Below are 16,470 nucleotides of genomic sequence, written 5' to 3' on the forward strand. Positions count from 1 at the left end.
AAACTTCAGGAAGGACAGTGCAAGGAGAACTGGATTGATATGACTAGGAAAAACTTAAGATGAATTTCCATATTTAAGGAAAAACAGTCTGACAAAAAAGGGGGTGATGGAAATCTCATTAGCCTGAATATTTTTTTAAAAGGTCTGAAGAAGTTTCCATTCTAGTATATAGTAGGGAACAGTCAGGTACTGGTACAGCAAGTGGCTGCATGACCTCTGAGAGATGTTCTGCCTTTAACTTCTGTAACTATAATTCCTGGTAAGTCTGTTTTGAATTAGAGCAATAGAGCACAAGTAAGACTATAGGTCTTGATTTGATTACACAAAATTCAAACAGAATAAAATCACATCTTATATTAGATCTTCATATGCACTTAGCCTTTGCCCTTCTTAAGGGGGGAGGAGTTTTGACAAAGATGGATGCTTCCTTAAATCCCAGATTTATTTATCAAAGAAATGTTTCATTGTGGTCACTTATTTTAGCTTTAGAATATCAAGTTACTAAAGATATAACTCTCCATGAAAGCCTGACTGTGAGATCACTTAACCTCAGCAAAAAGCTGGACTTAATTTTAACAAAGTAGCTTGAGCAAAGAATCTGATAGCAGTAAGTGAGCTTCATAATTAAAGATAACAACAGTTTATAAGGCTTGAGAAGAAATGCAGAATCAGCTCCATAATTATAATTTTGCCAGTGTGAATCATGTTGTATTTCTTTGGGGAGGAGTGCTGTGCTCTGTTTATGCACAGAACAAGGGTACAAAGCCTCCGGAGTTCTATTTTTAGCCCTTTGCCATTTTTTGTCTCCTCCTTCGATCTTGAGTAGATGTCTAGGAGGCTGACCCAGTTCTCCCTGAAGTCAGTAAGATCCTTTTTACTGTTTTCAGCAAGAGGTGGATCAGGCTTTGAACTTTGTCTCGACATCCCATCTTCCCAGCAAGAGTCTAATACAGAGATTTCATCTGTGGTGTTGGAGAGTCGAGTCACGAGCCTAAAGAACATAAAGAAGATATCACATCAGAGAAAGCTTAATAAGTCCCCTAAGCCTCAGCCTGCAGGCATAATATGGGATTCACATCACTAGTCTTTAGTAAGAAAGATCAGATCTAAGCTAGTCATCTTTCTCTCTGTAGTCGGTACTTAGTGGTCTCTAGAGATGCCATTTCTTCCGTGCCTTTACATGGTAAAACGCAGGTGACAGAGCTCTCTGAATCAATACCAGGAACCTTTGCCTGGAACTGCCTTTCACAGCCCCAGAACCTGATCAATACTGAATAAGGCAGACTAGTGCTGCCTCATTCCCCTTCCGCATATCTGAACATCTGCTTGGGAAGTGAAGTCTGGGGGATGTATTTGTGTTTAATGTGATGATGTATCTGATCACCTGCCCTGTTCCCTTACCTCATGTTTCTCCTGATGTTTGCAATTAACATCTTTTTCTGGCTGATGAGCATGGTTCACAACACATTGGAGAACTTGGAGACAGTTACTATGAAAACCTCTCAAATGTAATAAACAGCTGTAAAATAGTGTGCAAGGGAGATTGTTCTGGAAAAAAATTGCCCAGATAAGGGAATGAACTCTGCCCTGGTCTAGCATTTGACACATCTATTTTCAGTGTAATCAGCCTAGAAACACACAGAAATAAACTAGTTACAAGTGTAGTTCCTAGGAGTATATAAAAACTACATGGAATAATTTTCTGTAAAAGCAGTCAGGTCAAAACTGAAATACTGTGCTAAATTGATTGTTGTCTTAAAAATATGTAGAAGGGTCAGTGAAAACGCGAATATATATATATACACATATATATATATGGTTGGTACTTTCCTTTTTTTAGTTTGAAAAGGATGTTAAGGCACTTGAAGGCGTCCAGAGGAAGGCAACCAAGCTGGTGAAAGGGCTGTAAGGAATGTCTTGTGTGATGAGAACTCTGGGTTTGTCTGGTTTGGAGAAAAGGAGGCTTAGCAGTGACCTCATTGCTTTCTGGAGCTTCCTGTGCAGGGGAAGTGGAGAGGGAGCTGCTGATCCCTTCTGCCAGGGATCCAGTGGTAGCACACATGGGAATGGTTTGAAGCTGTGCCAGGGGAAGTTCAGACTGGACATTAGGAAGTATTTCTGTAGTGAGAGGGTGGTCAAACCATGTAACAGACTTCCTAGACAGTTGGTCAATGCCCCGAGCCTGTCAGTGTTTAAGAGGCATTTGGACAATGCCCTTAACAACAGGCTTTAAATCTTGGTCAGCCCTGAAGGAGTCAGGCAGCTGGACCAGATGATCATTGCGGGTCTCTTCCAGCTGAACTATTGCATTCCATTCTAATTTGTTTCTAAGTGACTAAGATATTAGTCATATTAGTCATATTATTATATTAATCATAAATAATAAAGGCAAAATAACTGTGTTCTGCTTAAACCCCATATCAGTCCAATAATTAACTGATACCTTATCCAGTATCTTCTCATTTCATTAATTTTTTTTTTATAGTTAGGGAAAAAATGACAAATACTTTCAAACCAGAATTAGGGCCCTTTGGTTGGCTTGTACTGAGAAATGCAATGCTATTTTTTGTGTAACAGTTGAGGCCAAGCACACACTGCATACAGGCAATGCTCTCTGATGCTGAGAGTCAGTGCAACTCCTACTCTGGGCTAAAAAGATTTGAAGAGAACAGTTGTGGAAACACTTCTCTGGCACAACGACTGTGGACAAAATAATGTTAGTTTCAACTTTAAGGAAATCTCTTAGGAAGCAGTTTGCTGAAAGAGTTGTATTAGGATAGTGCATTTCCAATGCAAAGATGGTTTCATGTGCATTAACCTGGAGACACTGTGGAATCTCGGCTGAGATCTACTGCCTGGATCAGAGATGAATCCTGACATTTTGATACTTGTTGGTCTGAAATACAAAGGAAAGCATGATAAATATAACAGGAAAATGTCACATCAGTTTTTTCATAAACCTTTTTTTTAACTTGCTATAGAATATCAAACTGTTAACAATTAATGAGATAAAGTTATAGGGAATCCTGTTAGTAAATACTCCCGTGGGATAAGACACCAATCACCTCCAATTCTGAATCGTGATATTGTTGTATAGGTTTTTATAGTCTATTTCTTTTCCATAATTGTGTTTCTTTGTTGTTGTTTGGAAGAAACAGAAGACATATGAAAGCCCCCTGATTTCATCTAAAATTAACTTCAAAAGCATATATTACAGCCATTTCCACTCTGGAACCTGAGGGGTGCAGCTTCAGTTCCTTGTGTTTGCAGATTTCATGATTGAAATAGGTCATTATGCAAAGATTGGTATAGAAAGACTACTAAGAGATTTGAGGTGGAAGTTGGTTTTGTGCATGCAATGGTGCAGAAGTGTGTAATGCCAGTTAGCAGCTCACTGAAAACCTCAAGGTTTGCACATGACAGTTCTCTCACAGGTGAATACAATATTAGGAAAAAATGCCCACAACCCTAAAATTTCAGAAAACATATAATTTTATAACTAGTAGATTATTTTTTCTGTGTAACTCGTGCTTTTATTGTTTGGCAGGAACTCATTTCCACAGATGCAGAGGAGAGATTCTTCCTGGGATCTCCCCTTGGAGGGATCAGCCATTTTTGGTGTCACTTTCCTCAGTAAACTTTCCATGGGTCTGTGGTTTGCAGAAAAGGGGACAGCCACGATTGTCCTTCTAGTAGGAAAAATTTAATTCTGCAGTTACATTAGGTCTTAACCTTCTTCCAAAGTTTTGAATCTTGATGCCAGTTTGGAGATACACGTAGATCTTGTGCTCCTGGTAGATCCTGCTACATCTCAAAAGGGCTGGGAATCTGAGTTAACCTCTCCTGGCTGGGGTTACTGGGACAAGGAGGCATTACATGCTTTTCTTCATCATAAGACTTCATTCTCTCTTGGATTCTCACCCTGCATGATCCAGGGTTGTATCACATCAAGAAAGTACAAAGTGCTTCAAACATATAAAATAAAGGTATCTACTCTGAAGAGCTTACTAACAAGAGAGTAAGCTCAGGATGAAAATGTAGGGAGCAGGGGAGCATTGCAGCAAGTATTATAGTACCAACCAGGATATGAAACTCTCAGGTTCAACAGAGCATTGGTTCAGCACTGTAGAAAAATACATGTACAGAAAAATATTTGATATGTGTAACAACTTCTGGTATGATTTATGAGCACTTTAAGCAGATGAACAGAACAGAAGTAGAGCAAGCCCTCACCAAATGACCTCCAGCTTATTCAGCCTGTGCTCTGTGTAAATCTCGACAGATGACAACAGATGACACTTTTTTCATGAGTACAACAAACTGGAGTTCAAGGCGAGTGTGGTTAACTCCCAAATGTGGCTGTTTATCTGAAATGTATCTAAGCCTCTTAAATTTGCAGCAATGAGGTGGAAATCTTTCAGCACCAGGCCTTCCTTCTAGAATGGCAGGGATAAAACCATTAGTGTTTTTTTCTGTCATAAACTGCACCTGTTTTTAAACTCCAGACACTTACCTGTTAACTCAACAGATAAAGGCAGAAAAAGAATAGAACAAAAATTTTTCCATGCTTAAAATGCACCGTGTTCAAGCTTTCTGTGCATGACACATTTATGCAACCATGTCCAAAATTAGGTATGAATGCTTCAGGGAAGCATCACTGTATGCTGACAGTGCCTATCACAGCCCAGGGAAAACACTGTGTGTGGCTCCTTCCACACCCAGCCAGCCTCCTTGCAGAAAATCCCCTTTGCCTTTGGAGAGCCTTGTTCAATGCAAAGGGGCTTCTGTGGGACAACTGCATCTTTTGTTGCCTGTGCAGTGTGACCAGAGCCTTTGTCGAGGCCAGTCTGCACTCTTTTTTCCCCAAATTCTAGGGTTCATCCTCTACCCCTTTCACCAGTGTATTTGTATCTGCTCATTGTATCAGTGCACTCCCCTTATTCACATGTAATTTGATGGAGCACGTGTTGGAGACAGTAAACTTGTAATGGTTTTCAGCAGAGATGGACATAAGTGTATTAGGGACTAATGCAACAAAGCTGTATTCGTACTGTATTTCAACAAAGGTGTTCTGTGTCCCAAATCTGTGCATAAGGAGAGACTGAAAGCATTTAAAAGTATACTAAATAACGTGTATAAAAGCAGAAACAGTCTTCTACTCAGGGAGCTGGACTGATGTTTGAGCTGTTGTAGTGGTAATGTGTGAAAAACCCTAGTGGACTAGACTTTGAAAAATAGTGCTAACTTTGGCATTTGCTCCAAATACTATTGGAAGAGGATCATTCAGAAAGGATGCTGTTAAGTGAAACTGGACCCTAAGTCAGATCACATTATATGGAACATTTTTTACAAACTCTCATCTAAAGAGATTTCCAAAAAATGATTATTAAAACATAACATTTTGCTGCTGTTAAGAGCCTAACCATTATAGGAGTAGCCTGAAAGTGAGGGAATAAAAAATTTACTATTGGTAACAAAACTGCCTCAAATATGTTCTTCACAGTCCAAAAGGAGAAATGCAAATACTGTATATTTATAGTCAGCCCTCAGAAACTGGGAAAATGAACAGTGAATGAGCTGTTTTCTTTCTTCTTTTTATAACTGGAAATATTTTCCCCCATTAAACACTTGGAGGTCAGTGCTCCATTTTTGTATTGAATATTTTCTTAAACAACAACTGTTGACTGCAGCAGGATGTTATGTAAGTAGGAACAACATGACTTGACTCATGGCTTTAATGTTTGACACTGTTCCTTTAATGCTCAGCAGTACATGGGTGTCCACAGTGTTCAAAGGTAGCTTGTGTATATGCATCAGTTGAATACATTTTTAAACCAAAGAGGATTTTGAAAAGGAAAGTGCTACAGTTCTGCTTCTATTGATGAGGAGATTAAAATTCCCAGTGGGAGCAGCCTTAGGCCAATGCTGAGCGGTTGTGAAGAACTTGCCTGGTATTGGAAACACTCTTAAGCTGATATCACTGTCTCTCCTTATTTTTGTTAAGTGTTAAATACCACAGAGCTAGTGGCCTCATCTTGAGTGAAGAAAGCCTTTCTATGACAGCAAGGGCTGGCTATGTTTAGTTTGCTGAACACAGCTGACTAAACCATAACTCCATAGATATGGAGAAGATGACTGCACTCCCTGTCCATTTCTGCCGTTATTTAGAGACTCTCTGGTGTATTAGTTGAGTGGTGTTTTCCGTAAACATGAAAGTAAGAGAAAGGATGGGTAGGTAGTTTGAAACTTGAGGTGAGTTTGGTGGAATTCCCCTCTGTTCCTTGACAGTCTTGCGTGTCTTGGATACATCACTTCACTGATGTGTTCTTCAGTTCCGTCTCTTTTAAGCAGGAGTAATATATCTCATACAGCAAAGTCCATGGCTATGGGGTAAATTTGTTCAGGATGGTGCAGTGATCAAATTCTTATGTAATGCAGGACAAGTAAGTGCCTCAGACAAACTGGAAATGAGCATTACACACTGGCAGCTGCAAGCTAATCACACAGACTTACTCCATTTAGAAATATGATACAGACCAGGAAAAAAGTAGAAGGGGCTTGAAGACATGGTCGTCTCAAGCTATCTCACAAAAGCCAGTGGAAGACAAGTATTTCTTGGGGCTGAGACATCTCTGGCTAACATGATTACATGCTGTAATGTGAGAGCTGTTGGGAGGCCATCGCAATAAGCTGGTGGCTGAGTGTCACGGGAGACACTGTAGGTTTCTGAGGTGGTCAGCCCCATTTGCTTCATTACATTATCTTTGAGAAACGGCAGGGAACTCGGAAATAAACAAGTGGGCAGCCCTGTTGCTGTGTCTGGCTGTATTGAGCTGCGGCGGTGTGTTTCAAATAAGAAACTATTTCATGTGTACACAGGGATTAGTCTATGGGGCTTTATACATTCTCCTTTCACAGATGGCAGTGCCAGTAGGAAATATTACTATTGTTTTAAAACTCTGGTAATCACTTGCTTTCATGCCTTTGAAAGTATAAACAGCCTCTTTCAGGGGTTTACATGCCACAGTTGTATTACTCATACTGTGTTTCTTGCTTTGTTTGCCGATAGAATACATACACCAATGCAGACAAGCTTTTGGAGGCTGCAGAGCAGTTGGCTCAGACTGGGGAATGTGACCCTGAAGAGATCTATAAAGCAGCCCGGCATCTGGAAGTACGGATTCAGGATTTTGTCCGGAGGGTGGAACAGAGGAAACTTCTCTTGGACATGTCAGTCTCCTTCCATACCCACACCAAAGAGGTAAGATGCGCATGAGGGAATTTTGCTGTGTGTCGTAGGGTGCTGCAAGAGGCTGACTTTGAAAACTCAGATCACAGAGAAAAGGCATCTTCACCAGACAGGGCTGATATTATCTAGTTCATTTCATGCAGATGACTAACTGTTGTAATGAGGAAATAAAATGTGAATTAGACATATGAGTGTTACACTAAAATACAGGGGCAGCAAATCAAGTGGTACTTAGTTAATGACTAGAATGTATTGTTAGAAAGTAAGAATTCTCTTGTAAGAACATGAGTTGATATTAACACATTAGGAATCAGCATGCCAGTAGCCTGATATGTATCCTCAGAGGGATTCCATTTGAATGTAATGTTAATTAATTTAGCCATTATTATTATGTGTTACTGGAAATCTTACGTTGTTTAATGAGTTAGACTTGACTTTTCAAAGTAACTCTTAAAGAGCAAATAGTCACATACTGAAACAGTGAATCAGTGGGGACCTGAATAAATGCTGTTTAGTGTAATTGAGAAATATCCAGAGATAAGGCTGTCTTGCCAGAGATACAGTGGACAGGACATTAGATGGGAGGCCACTGGGGATGTAATTAAAGCATACTTCAAATTTTTCTGCAGGCCAGAGGCCATTCAGTGGTGAGTGACTTTTACAAATAGGGTTTCTGCTGAGAGAGAGATGGAATTAGTCAAGATGGTTGTTTTCATGCTCTGCAGCATCTGTTTGCAAAAGCACTCTTGATCATGCCTGTGTTTGTTGATTTACATGTTACAAACCAGTTGTGTATAGCAGGCTTCAGTGTGTTGGGGAGCCTCCTGAAGTAGAGGGTGTGTGCACATGTTCATATTTATGTATGTGGAAGATGGACTTACACCATGTCTACTATAGCTGTTGGTACACAAAGGTTTTTCTTTTACATTCTGCTTCTGCAATATACTCAAATATAGTTAACTTTCAGCTTGTGAGTACTGCTGTTGTTTCCAAAGTAGCTCAAATGTTTGCAGCTATGCTGGTTTGCCACTGGGGAAACTTAATTGGTTATTTCCTCAGTAAAAATTATTTCTTAACAGTTTCCTACTGTGATTAACCTTGCTTCACCTATGCAGGTGATGAGTAGTCAAAAAAAAAAAGATAGGCATGACTCTAGGAAGTTTTTGGTGTAAATAATATGTGTTCTATCATCAAAATTTCTTCTGATAATTACTGGTACTGTGTAGCCTAATTTGGGTTTGGGAAATAGAGCTTCGTTACATTAAGGGTTTGGGATTCAGTGCATTATACTCACTCCTGTCTGTCTTCAACAAGAAGGGAGTTTGCCTGCTCCAAACCCCTGGTTTTAATGAGCTCTGTTTTGGTGAATAGAAAAGCAGATGTATAAAAATGAACATTTTTTGAAAATTGTTTTAAAAACCAGTCTTTTGTGATAGCATCAATGCTGCTTCATAAGGTGTTGAGAGTAAATGCTAAATCTCTTCCTCAAAAGCATTTACCCATGGGACAGACTGGTGCTGTGATGCCTTTTTGGAAAGTTAAGTAATTACTTCATGTCACTTTTAAGGAGATCCAGAGTGGACAAACTCTGGGTGCCTCTCTCCTATAAAGGTCCCTTGCAGCCCAAACTATTCTATGGTTCTATAATTCTCTCTCCAGAGGGCCAGTCAAGGGAGCTGTAGCATAAAACTGGGGCATTAGCAAAGTCAGGGTGGACACAGGAATCCATGTCCATCAGAATGAATGAAAGCCGTTGGGTCGGGTTGCTGAAGTTATTGCAGTCTCAAACAGTTCCCCAAAATCTGAGGATGCCCAGTAGCTCTGCAAGAAGAAGGAAGTTTTTGTTTACTTATTTCTGTGTTACTTCATTCCTGTGGGGACCAAACACTGATTTTCTGGAGGTTCAGTGAATTTCACTGTGTGTCACTACCTGCTTCCTTCAGGGACATGTTTCTGCACTGGTGGGAGTCAAGCAACTCAATACCTCATTTCTTTTGCCAAAAATAACAAGTGAGGAAATTGCTGTGGTTTTAGTGTTTGTCTGCCAGCCGTAGGGATCCCCACAGACACAGTGAAGTAACAGCATACTGCCAGGGATGAACTGGTACAAAGGGCAAAGCATTACAACAGGAGAGCCTTAGCACATGTTTGGATCTGTATTTGCCTTTTTAAGCTATAAATAGATGGGCTCAAGTAGAAATGATGCAGTGCTTGGCCTTGCTTGGCTCTTCATGTATATTGTGAAATATACATGAGTATACCATGTATACATACCAAGGTAATTGTCATTCTTCAATACTAATAAAAAACAGATACACATTTAAATAATAACAGATAGAGGGAGGCCCTGCAGACCTCAGCAAATTAGAGAACTGAGCAATCAGCAATTGTATGAAGTTCAAGAAGGGGAAGTGACGGGATGGGACAACCCTGGATATACGTACAGACTGGGGTAAAACAGTGCCAGGAAAGGAACCTGGGGTCCTGGTCGATGGCAAGTTGAATCTGAGTCAGCAGTGCCCTGGCAGCCAGGAGAGCCAACCATGTCCTGAGGGGCATCAGGCAAAGCATCGCGAGCCAGTCGAGAGAGGGAATTGTCCTGCTCTGCTCTGCACTGGGGCAGCCTCACCTTGAGTATTGTGTGCAGTTTGGGGCAGCACAATATAGGAAAGATATTAAGCCATTGGAAAGTGTCCAAAGGAGGGCTGTGAAGATGGTGAAGGGCCTTGAGAGGAAGCTGTGTGAGGACTGATTGAGGTCGCTTGGTCTGTTCAGCCTGGAGAAGAGGAGGCTGAGGGGAGACCTCATTGCAGTTACAACTTCCTCAGAAAGGGAAGAGGAGGGACAGGCATTGATCTCTGCTCTGCGATGACCAGTGACAGAACCCAAGAAAAGGGCCTCAAGTTGTGCCAGGGTAGGTTTAGGTTGGATATTAGGAAAAGTCTTTTCACCCAGAGGGTGGTTGGGGGCTGGAACAGCTCCCTGGGAAGTGGTCACAGCACCAAGCCTGACAGAGTTCAAGAGGCGTTTGGATGATACTCTTGGGCACATGGTGTGGCTCCTGGGGATGGGCTAAGGGTTGGACTAGATGATCCTTTTAGGTCCCTTCCAACTCAGCATATTCTGTGATTCTGTTTTTTTTGGCCCTAATGCAGGGAACTATGGCCTAGATGTATTTTTCATCTAAGTTTCAAGAATTCTCATTTTTTAATGTTGTATTAATATATTGAGACAAAACTGGTAAAAGAGAGAAGTAAGTAGAAAGAATCTGTCTTACTGACACTGTTTTTACGGAAGTATTCTAAATATCTTTCTACAATGAACATGTTTCTTCTGACAGTCTTCCTATCACAGATGAATTGTGTTTCTGATGTGGTAATTCCCAGGTGTGGATGAATTCATTGATTGTGAACTTCTCACTGCTTCACCTGTACTCTGCCCAGCTCTTCATCTCCACATGAGGCTGCTCAGATTCCCAGCACCTGAGAAACTCTTAACAGCTCCTATTTTTGAAAAGTGATTTTGTCAAAGAAATATTTCCTTTTGTAGTCTGTCTTCCTAGAATTTCTTCACCATTAGGGAGTCATTTAAATGCAGATATCCCACGGGCAATGAAAGTTAAGCATGTTTTTTTTATAGTACAGTGGACTTGAATTACTGCTCAGTTCATATGAAAGCATTATAAGAGGATTCCTGCTAAACACTTACTTATACAGTTGAAGGAATATGGAAAATAAAGTCAGTTAAGCATAATAATATTTTTGATATTTTTTTAAGTGACCTTACTTAACAATAAATGCAATAGGCTGAAACAAGGACTTTCTGGTATGGTAATAACATTTTAGAGGCATAAATTTAGAGCAGTTCCCTAAGTGATTGCTAGTGTCATAACTCATGAGTGATGTAGTTGTCCTACTACCATGCCTATAAAAGAGTTTTTGTGTGTCCCACTGTCCTACAGTATTCATTACACTCTTTTAGCCTGTAGTCAATATTTTCGTGCCCTTTTAGACCAAGGTATTCCTGATGGTGCGCACAGAAACCTGATACCTCGGGGATCAAATCCAATTATCTGGATGGCAGGGTAAAGTTATAAATTATTATCACTGGCATAAATGCATTCAACAGTCTTGTACCTGAATAATTTCTCTCAGGATTAAGTGTGATTGAATTCAGGTTTTACTTCAGATCTGAATAAATTATTGGCAGGATTGTCAGATCTTACACTTTTATCACAAATCTCATGATAGTTGAAGTTTTTCTGTGAGCTTTCAGCTGCTATGATCAAATGATGATACAGGGTTCTTGGCTGGCATTTGATTTTGTTTAAAAGAAAATAGTTTTTGAGCCTCTTGGAGAAGAGGTTGCAGATGTGATGAAATCACACCCTGAAGACTCAAAAACCTCAAGGCAAATAATAAAAACATCTTGTAATTCATTGTTTGAATCTTAATAATTTAGTGTCTCACAATTTTATACTTAAGATTCTGAAGTGTACTTTACAATTCCAAGTATTAGAATGTAGACAGGAAACAACACTGTCACCATTTCCATATCATTAAAAACTTTAAAAATACTCTTGCTGAATTAAATGATGATTTAGGTTTGTTGTGTTACTTGTTGTATTGGCTGATAATGCAGTTGCTAACTTAAGAAGAAGAAGGAACTTCACTGAATTTGAATCCTTCTACAGCATATTGGTCTTAACTGAACCACAAAGGAGTTCTGCAATTGTTTCGTAGCTCTTTGGGGCATGAAGAGCATGTTCTACCACTTCTAGGCTTCTCATTTCTCTGTGGGCTTCAGATTTCCGCTCCTGCATTGAGTCCAGCAGGAAAAAGCCAGAGAGGCAGAGTAGTATGGTTTCAGGTCATGTGCCCTGTGCTTTGTTGGCCCTCAGTGGGTTAGAAGAGCAGTAGGATGAGGTGCTCAGGGCTTCCAGCTCCATGTGGAGCCTGCCAGGTCTACCTGGCCCACAGAACAGGAGGATGAGTATGCTCAGAAAATATTTTATGTTGAGAACAATGAACTGCCAGACTCTTAACAGGTTCTTACTGAACGTGTGCAAACTGAAACTTGGCAGAGGTCTTCTGAGTGACCAAATTTGGGAAAATTTTCACAGGGATGACATAATGTATATTCTTGACATTAAGGCTAAAACCTGCAAAATTTCAAACCCTTGCTTAAAAGCATGGAGGGTCTGGAGCATCTCATTTGAGCAGAAATAAGACTCCTCTTCTACCACAGGCGAAATAACTTCTTTTTCCTCTTCCTCTCATTCTGGACCTTTTACCTCAAATTCCATCAAGTTGTACCTTAGGCAGATACCTGGTATGGAAAGTTTCACTCCGAACAGCTTATCTGATAAGACCATGAGAAACCGAGAGCAAAGTCTGGACCATTAAGTGTCAGACAACTTCCTGTACTATAACCTAAATTATTTGTGGTCAGCAGGTCACCTTGGTCACCCCACAGAGATCAGTGGGGTTACTCAAGTGAGTAATGGAGTGGGTCTGCCCTGTCAGTCAGGAACAGTAACAGCGTTTTATTGCAGGCACTGCTAACTTTATTTTACTTGATAACCAAGACCTGTGAAATTAAATTTGCTCTGCTTCAGCTGAATATTGTGATTAGGAGATTATATCAGTGTAGATCACTAATTTTGACAGGGCTTGTCCCTCACTTTGAGGCAGAGGGAGCAGAAAGCTCATGGGGCTAAGGTCTGCTGCTGTTGACTCTCCTCAGAAGAGTTGACAGAATGTATCGAAGTTAATCATGGAGCAAACATGACAGTGGTTCTGGGATATATAGTGTAATCCTGTCATTCATTGTAAATTGACCCAGGATTCAAAGTTGATGTTACAGTTGTTTGACTTTTACTGCTAATACTGACTTTTTTTTTCAGAGCAATTGCCCATTCCATAATAGAGATTTGTGGTGCAGGGCATACTCAGTTTAGCAACTCCACTTCCTGGCAACTTCTGGAAATTCTGGAAAAGTCTTGTTCTCCGAACATGTCTACCACAAAGTATTTGTCTTACACACTTACACACTACTCCTGTCCTGAACAGCGCTTTTGTTCCTTTTCTTGTATTATGTCCAGATTTAAAAAACAAGGAAAAGAGGAAAAATTGAAATGACCCAAACTGTCTCTGTGCACATAAAATAATCACTGAGTGGCCATTTCACATCCCATCACTTTACAGTGTTAGAATGAAGCACTGTGTGCCTTATTCAGAAGCTAGAAATTTGTCCTTCATTGGCATAACATTACATTAACCTGCAAACTCAAACTTTGAAAGTATCTCTCACTGCAGGGCTGTGAAACCTCAAATCTTAGACTTATGCCTTTTATAAGCATGAACATTATTTTTTTCTGGGAGCTGAATCCATGTAGTTTGATTAGGAGAGTATTATAAGCATAGAAATCACAAGACAAGAGGATGAAAAAAACCCAAATGCTTTTATAAGGGATTGAGTGCACCCTATGTAAGTTCACAGACCACCAAGTTGGGTGGGACTGTTGATCTGCTGGAGGAAGGCTCTGCAGAGGGATCTGGAGAGACTGAATTGGTGGGCTGAGGCCAGTTATGTAAGGTTCAATAAATCAAAGTGCCGGGTCCTGCACTTGGGTCACAACAACTTCATGGAGTGCTACAGGCTGGGGCTGGAAAGTTTCCCCATGGACAAGGACCTGGGGATGCTGGCTGACTGGCATAAGCCAGAGTGTGCCCAGGTGGGTAGGAAGGCCAATGGCATCCTGGCTCGGATCAGCAATAGTGTGGCCATAGGACCAGGGCAGTGACCACCCCCTGTACTTGTCTCTGAGGAGGCCACACCTTGAGTGCTGTGTCCAGTTCTGGGCCCCTCACTTCAAAAAGGTCATTGAGGTGCTGGAGTGTGTCCCGTGAAGGACAATGAAGGACAACTGGTGAAGGGTCTGGAGCACAAGTCTTATGTGCAGCAGCTGAGGGAACTGGAGGTGTTTAGTCTGGAGAAGAGGAGGGTCAGGGGGGACCTTATTGCTCTCTGTGACTCCCTGAGGTGGTAGTGAGATGGGGGTCGGTCTCTGCTCCCAAGTAACAAGTGACAGGATGAGAGGAAACGGCCTCAAGTTGTGCTGGCAGAGATTTAGTTTGGATATTAGGAAATTCTTTTTCACAGAAAGGGTTGTCAATCATTGGAACAGGCTGCTCAGGGAAGTGGTGGAGTCACTAACCCTAGAAGTGTTCAAAAAATATTTGGATATGGAATGTAAGGGCATGGTTTAGTGGTGAACAGGGTGGTGGTGGTAGATGGATGGTTGGACTTAATGATCTTAAAGGTCTATTCCATCCTTAATGATTCTGTGATTCTAAGTAACTGCTGGGCGTTTTGTTTGGTTGGTTTTCATTTTGTTTTGTTTTGTTTTGTTTTGTTTTTTAAGTGCTCAGTTCCTAAACATTCTAATATTCTCATCAGAGGTGGATTTGCAGGCAGAAAGCAGAAGTAGAATTCAACTGCCAGAGCTGCACATAGAGGTTACGTGTGTGCCATCCCTTGCCTCTGTGGCAGATCCCTTGGAGAAGATAGATGGGTTGTGAGCTTACTGTTATCATTCTGATAATTGTGGCTATGAAAAGTGTTAATTTTTGTGTGAGATATGTAAAGCAGCAAAATAAAAGCAAATCTCTCTCCAGCTTGAGAGGGTAGACTGTGGCTTTGACCAAAATGCCAGCATTCACCAGTCATTAACTTTGGTGGTTTCTTTCCAGAGTTAAATCTTGTCTGTAAAGCTACCAATGACCTGGGACTGAGGAAGCAGGACAGCTGGGGTGGTGCAGGGTGCTCTTCTTTCCTGTCCATTTGTTGCCTAAAAGCAAGTTTTTTTCATGAAGGATTAAGAAGCTGAGAATGAAAAGAGCTGTGGTATCCTGGCAGCACATCCCGCTCTTGAGCCGGGGAGTTTGAAGCACAGCCAGACCACTAGTGAATAAAATTCTGCCATCTGTGATGGCAAAAAATTGTGGGACAGAATCAAAGTAATAAGAATTAAATGCTTGTAAATACAGCCACATAAACCAAATGTCAGGAACGCAAACCTGCTGCAGAGCGAGGGCAGGCACATGGAAGAGAAGTTTTTTCAATCTTTCTGCCATGTCCTAGCCAAAGGATTCCTATAGACTGCATCTAAGTTCACACTTTGCTATCCACATTTTTCAGGCCATTCACCAGCACTGTTGCTGAATGATGGCTCCACTCAAATATTGTCAATGGCTTTTGAGGGCTTTTGCATGTGTTTTGTGTGTTATGGAGATGGGTCTCCAGCCTGTATGCATTGTTCTCCAGATAACTGTGGTTCATGCTGCAGCTAGAAGGGAGTTTTATGAACATCTTTAAATAGGACATGCCAACTCACATAAAGTACCTTTTTATTAGACACATGACTGCCCGTTGTCCCGATTGCCTGAAGCTGAGGAAGATGAGCTTCCCCCAGTTCCATGCGTGGGCTTTACCTCTGTGTACGAAGGCAACAGAGTGGGCAGCTGGTGCCTGCAGTAATTTGTGTACTGAGTAAATCTGCATCAAAGCCATTCAGAGACACTCCTGTAACTCACTCATCACTTCAAAGACACGTTCTGTTGTGCCTTAAGTACACGTGTGCAATAGAGTTATGCAACAAGTTTAAAAGGGTGTCAGCGTAGTCTTTGGAGTCGATGGATCCAACAAGACTGTTTCCTTAAAGAAAGGCCCCACAGTTTGTTTAATCCTTAGCAAGTTTCAGAATGATTCGGAATTGTCACAAATGGTTTATTTCTGAGATTCCTAGGGCATAGTGCACAAAGTTGCAGAAAAGGCTCAAAGCAGCAGATCGAGGTAAGACTGCAAGTGGCCAGTCACTGGAAAAAGCACAAAGGAAAGAGATGGTGCAAATTCCCTTTGAGAAGTAGTGAAACAGTAAAAAAGTAATGAACCGGTGAAAAAGTAAAGGAGAATGTAATGGTACCTGCATTTATTTTAGTAAATTGCTGATTTTGTAGTATGGAAAGCTTCTCCAGCACCAAATTGTACTATATTACACTGGTGTAAATCTGAGTAAATCTTTGATATAGGAAGAACTTTTCTAAGCCTATTATCAGAATGATCAAGTGCAGAATTTTCTTGGTACAGTTGCTGAAGTTAATTACATCCAGATTCATAATTACAAGTAACATATTAAAATTACAGTAGAAGAGGAACAT

General features: G+C 40.8%; 1 protein-coding gene across 9 annotated transcripts in view; it reads left to right on the forward strand.

Moving 5' to 3' along the window:
- Window positions 1-16,470, forward strand: part of KALRN (kalirin RhoGEF kinase) — a 507,433-nt gene that overhangs the window by 288,790 nt on the left and 202,173 nt on the right. For all 9 annotated transcript variants that reach the window (XM_064661424.1, XM_064661428.1, XM_064661425.1 and 6 more), the window contains exon 12: window positions 7,070-7,261. In XM_064661424.1, the coding sequence (XP_064517494.1) occupies window positions 7,070-7,261 (192 nt within the window). The remainder of the gene's footprint in view (window positions 1-7,069; window positions 7,262-16,470) is intronic.

The sequence above is a fragment of the Pseudopipra pipra genome, chromosome 7, assembly GCF_036250125.1.
Source record: "Pseudopipra pipra isolate bDixPip1 chromosome 7, bDixPip1.hap1, whole genome shotgun sequence".
Classification (NCBI taxonomy): domain Eukaryota; kingdom Metazoa; phylum Chordata; class Aves; order Passeriformes; family Pipridae; genus Pseudopipra; species Pseudopipra pipra.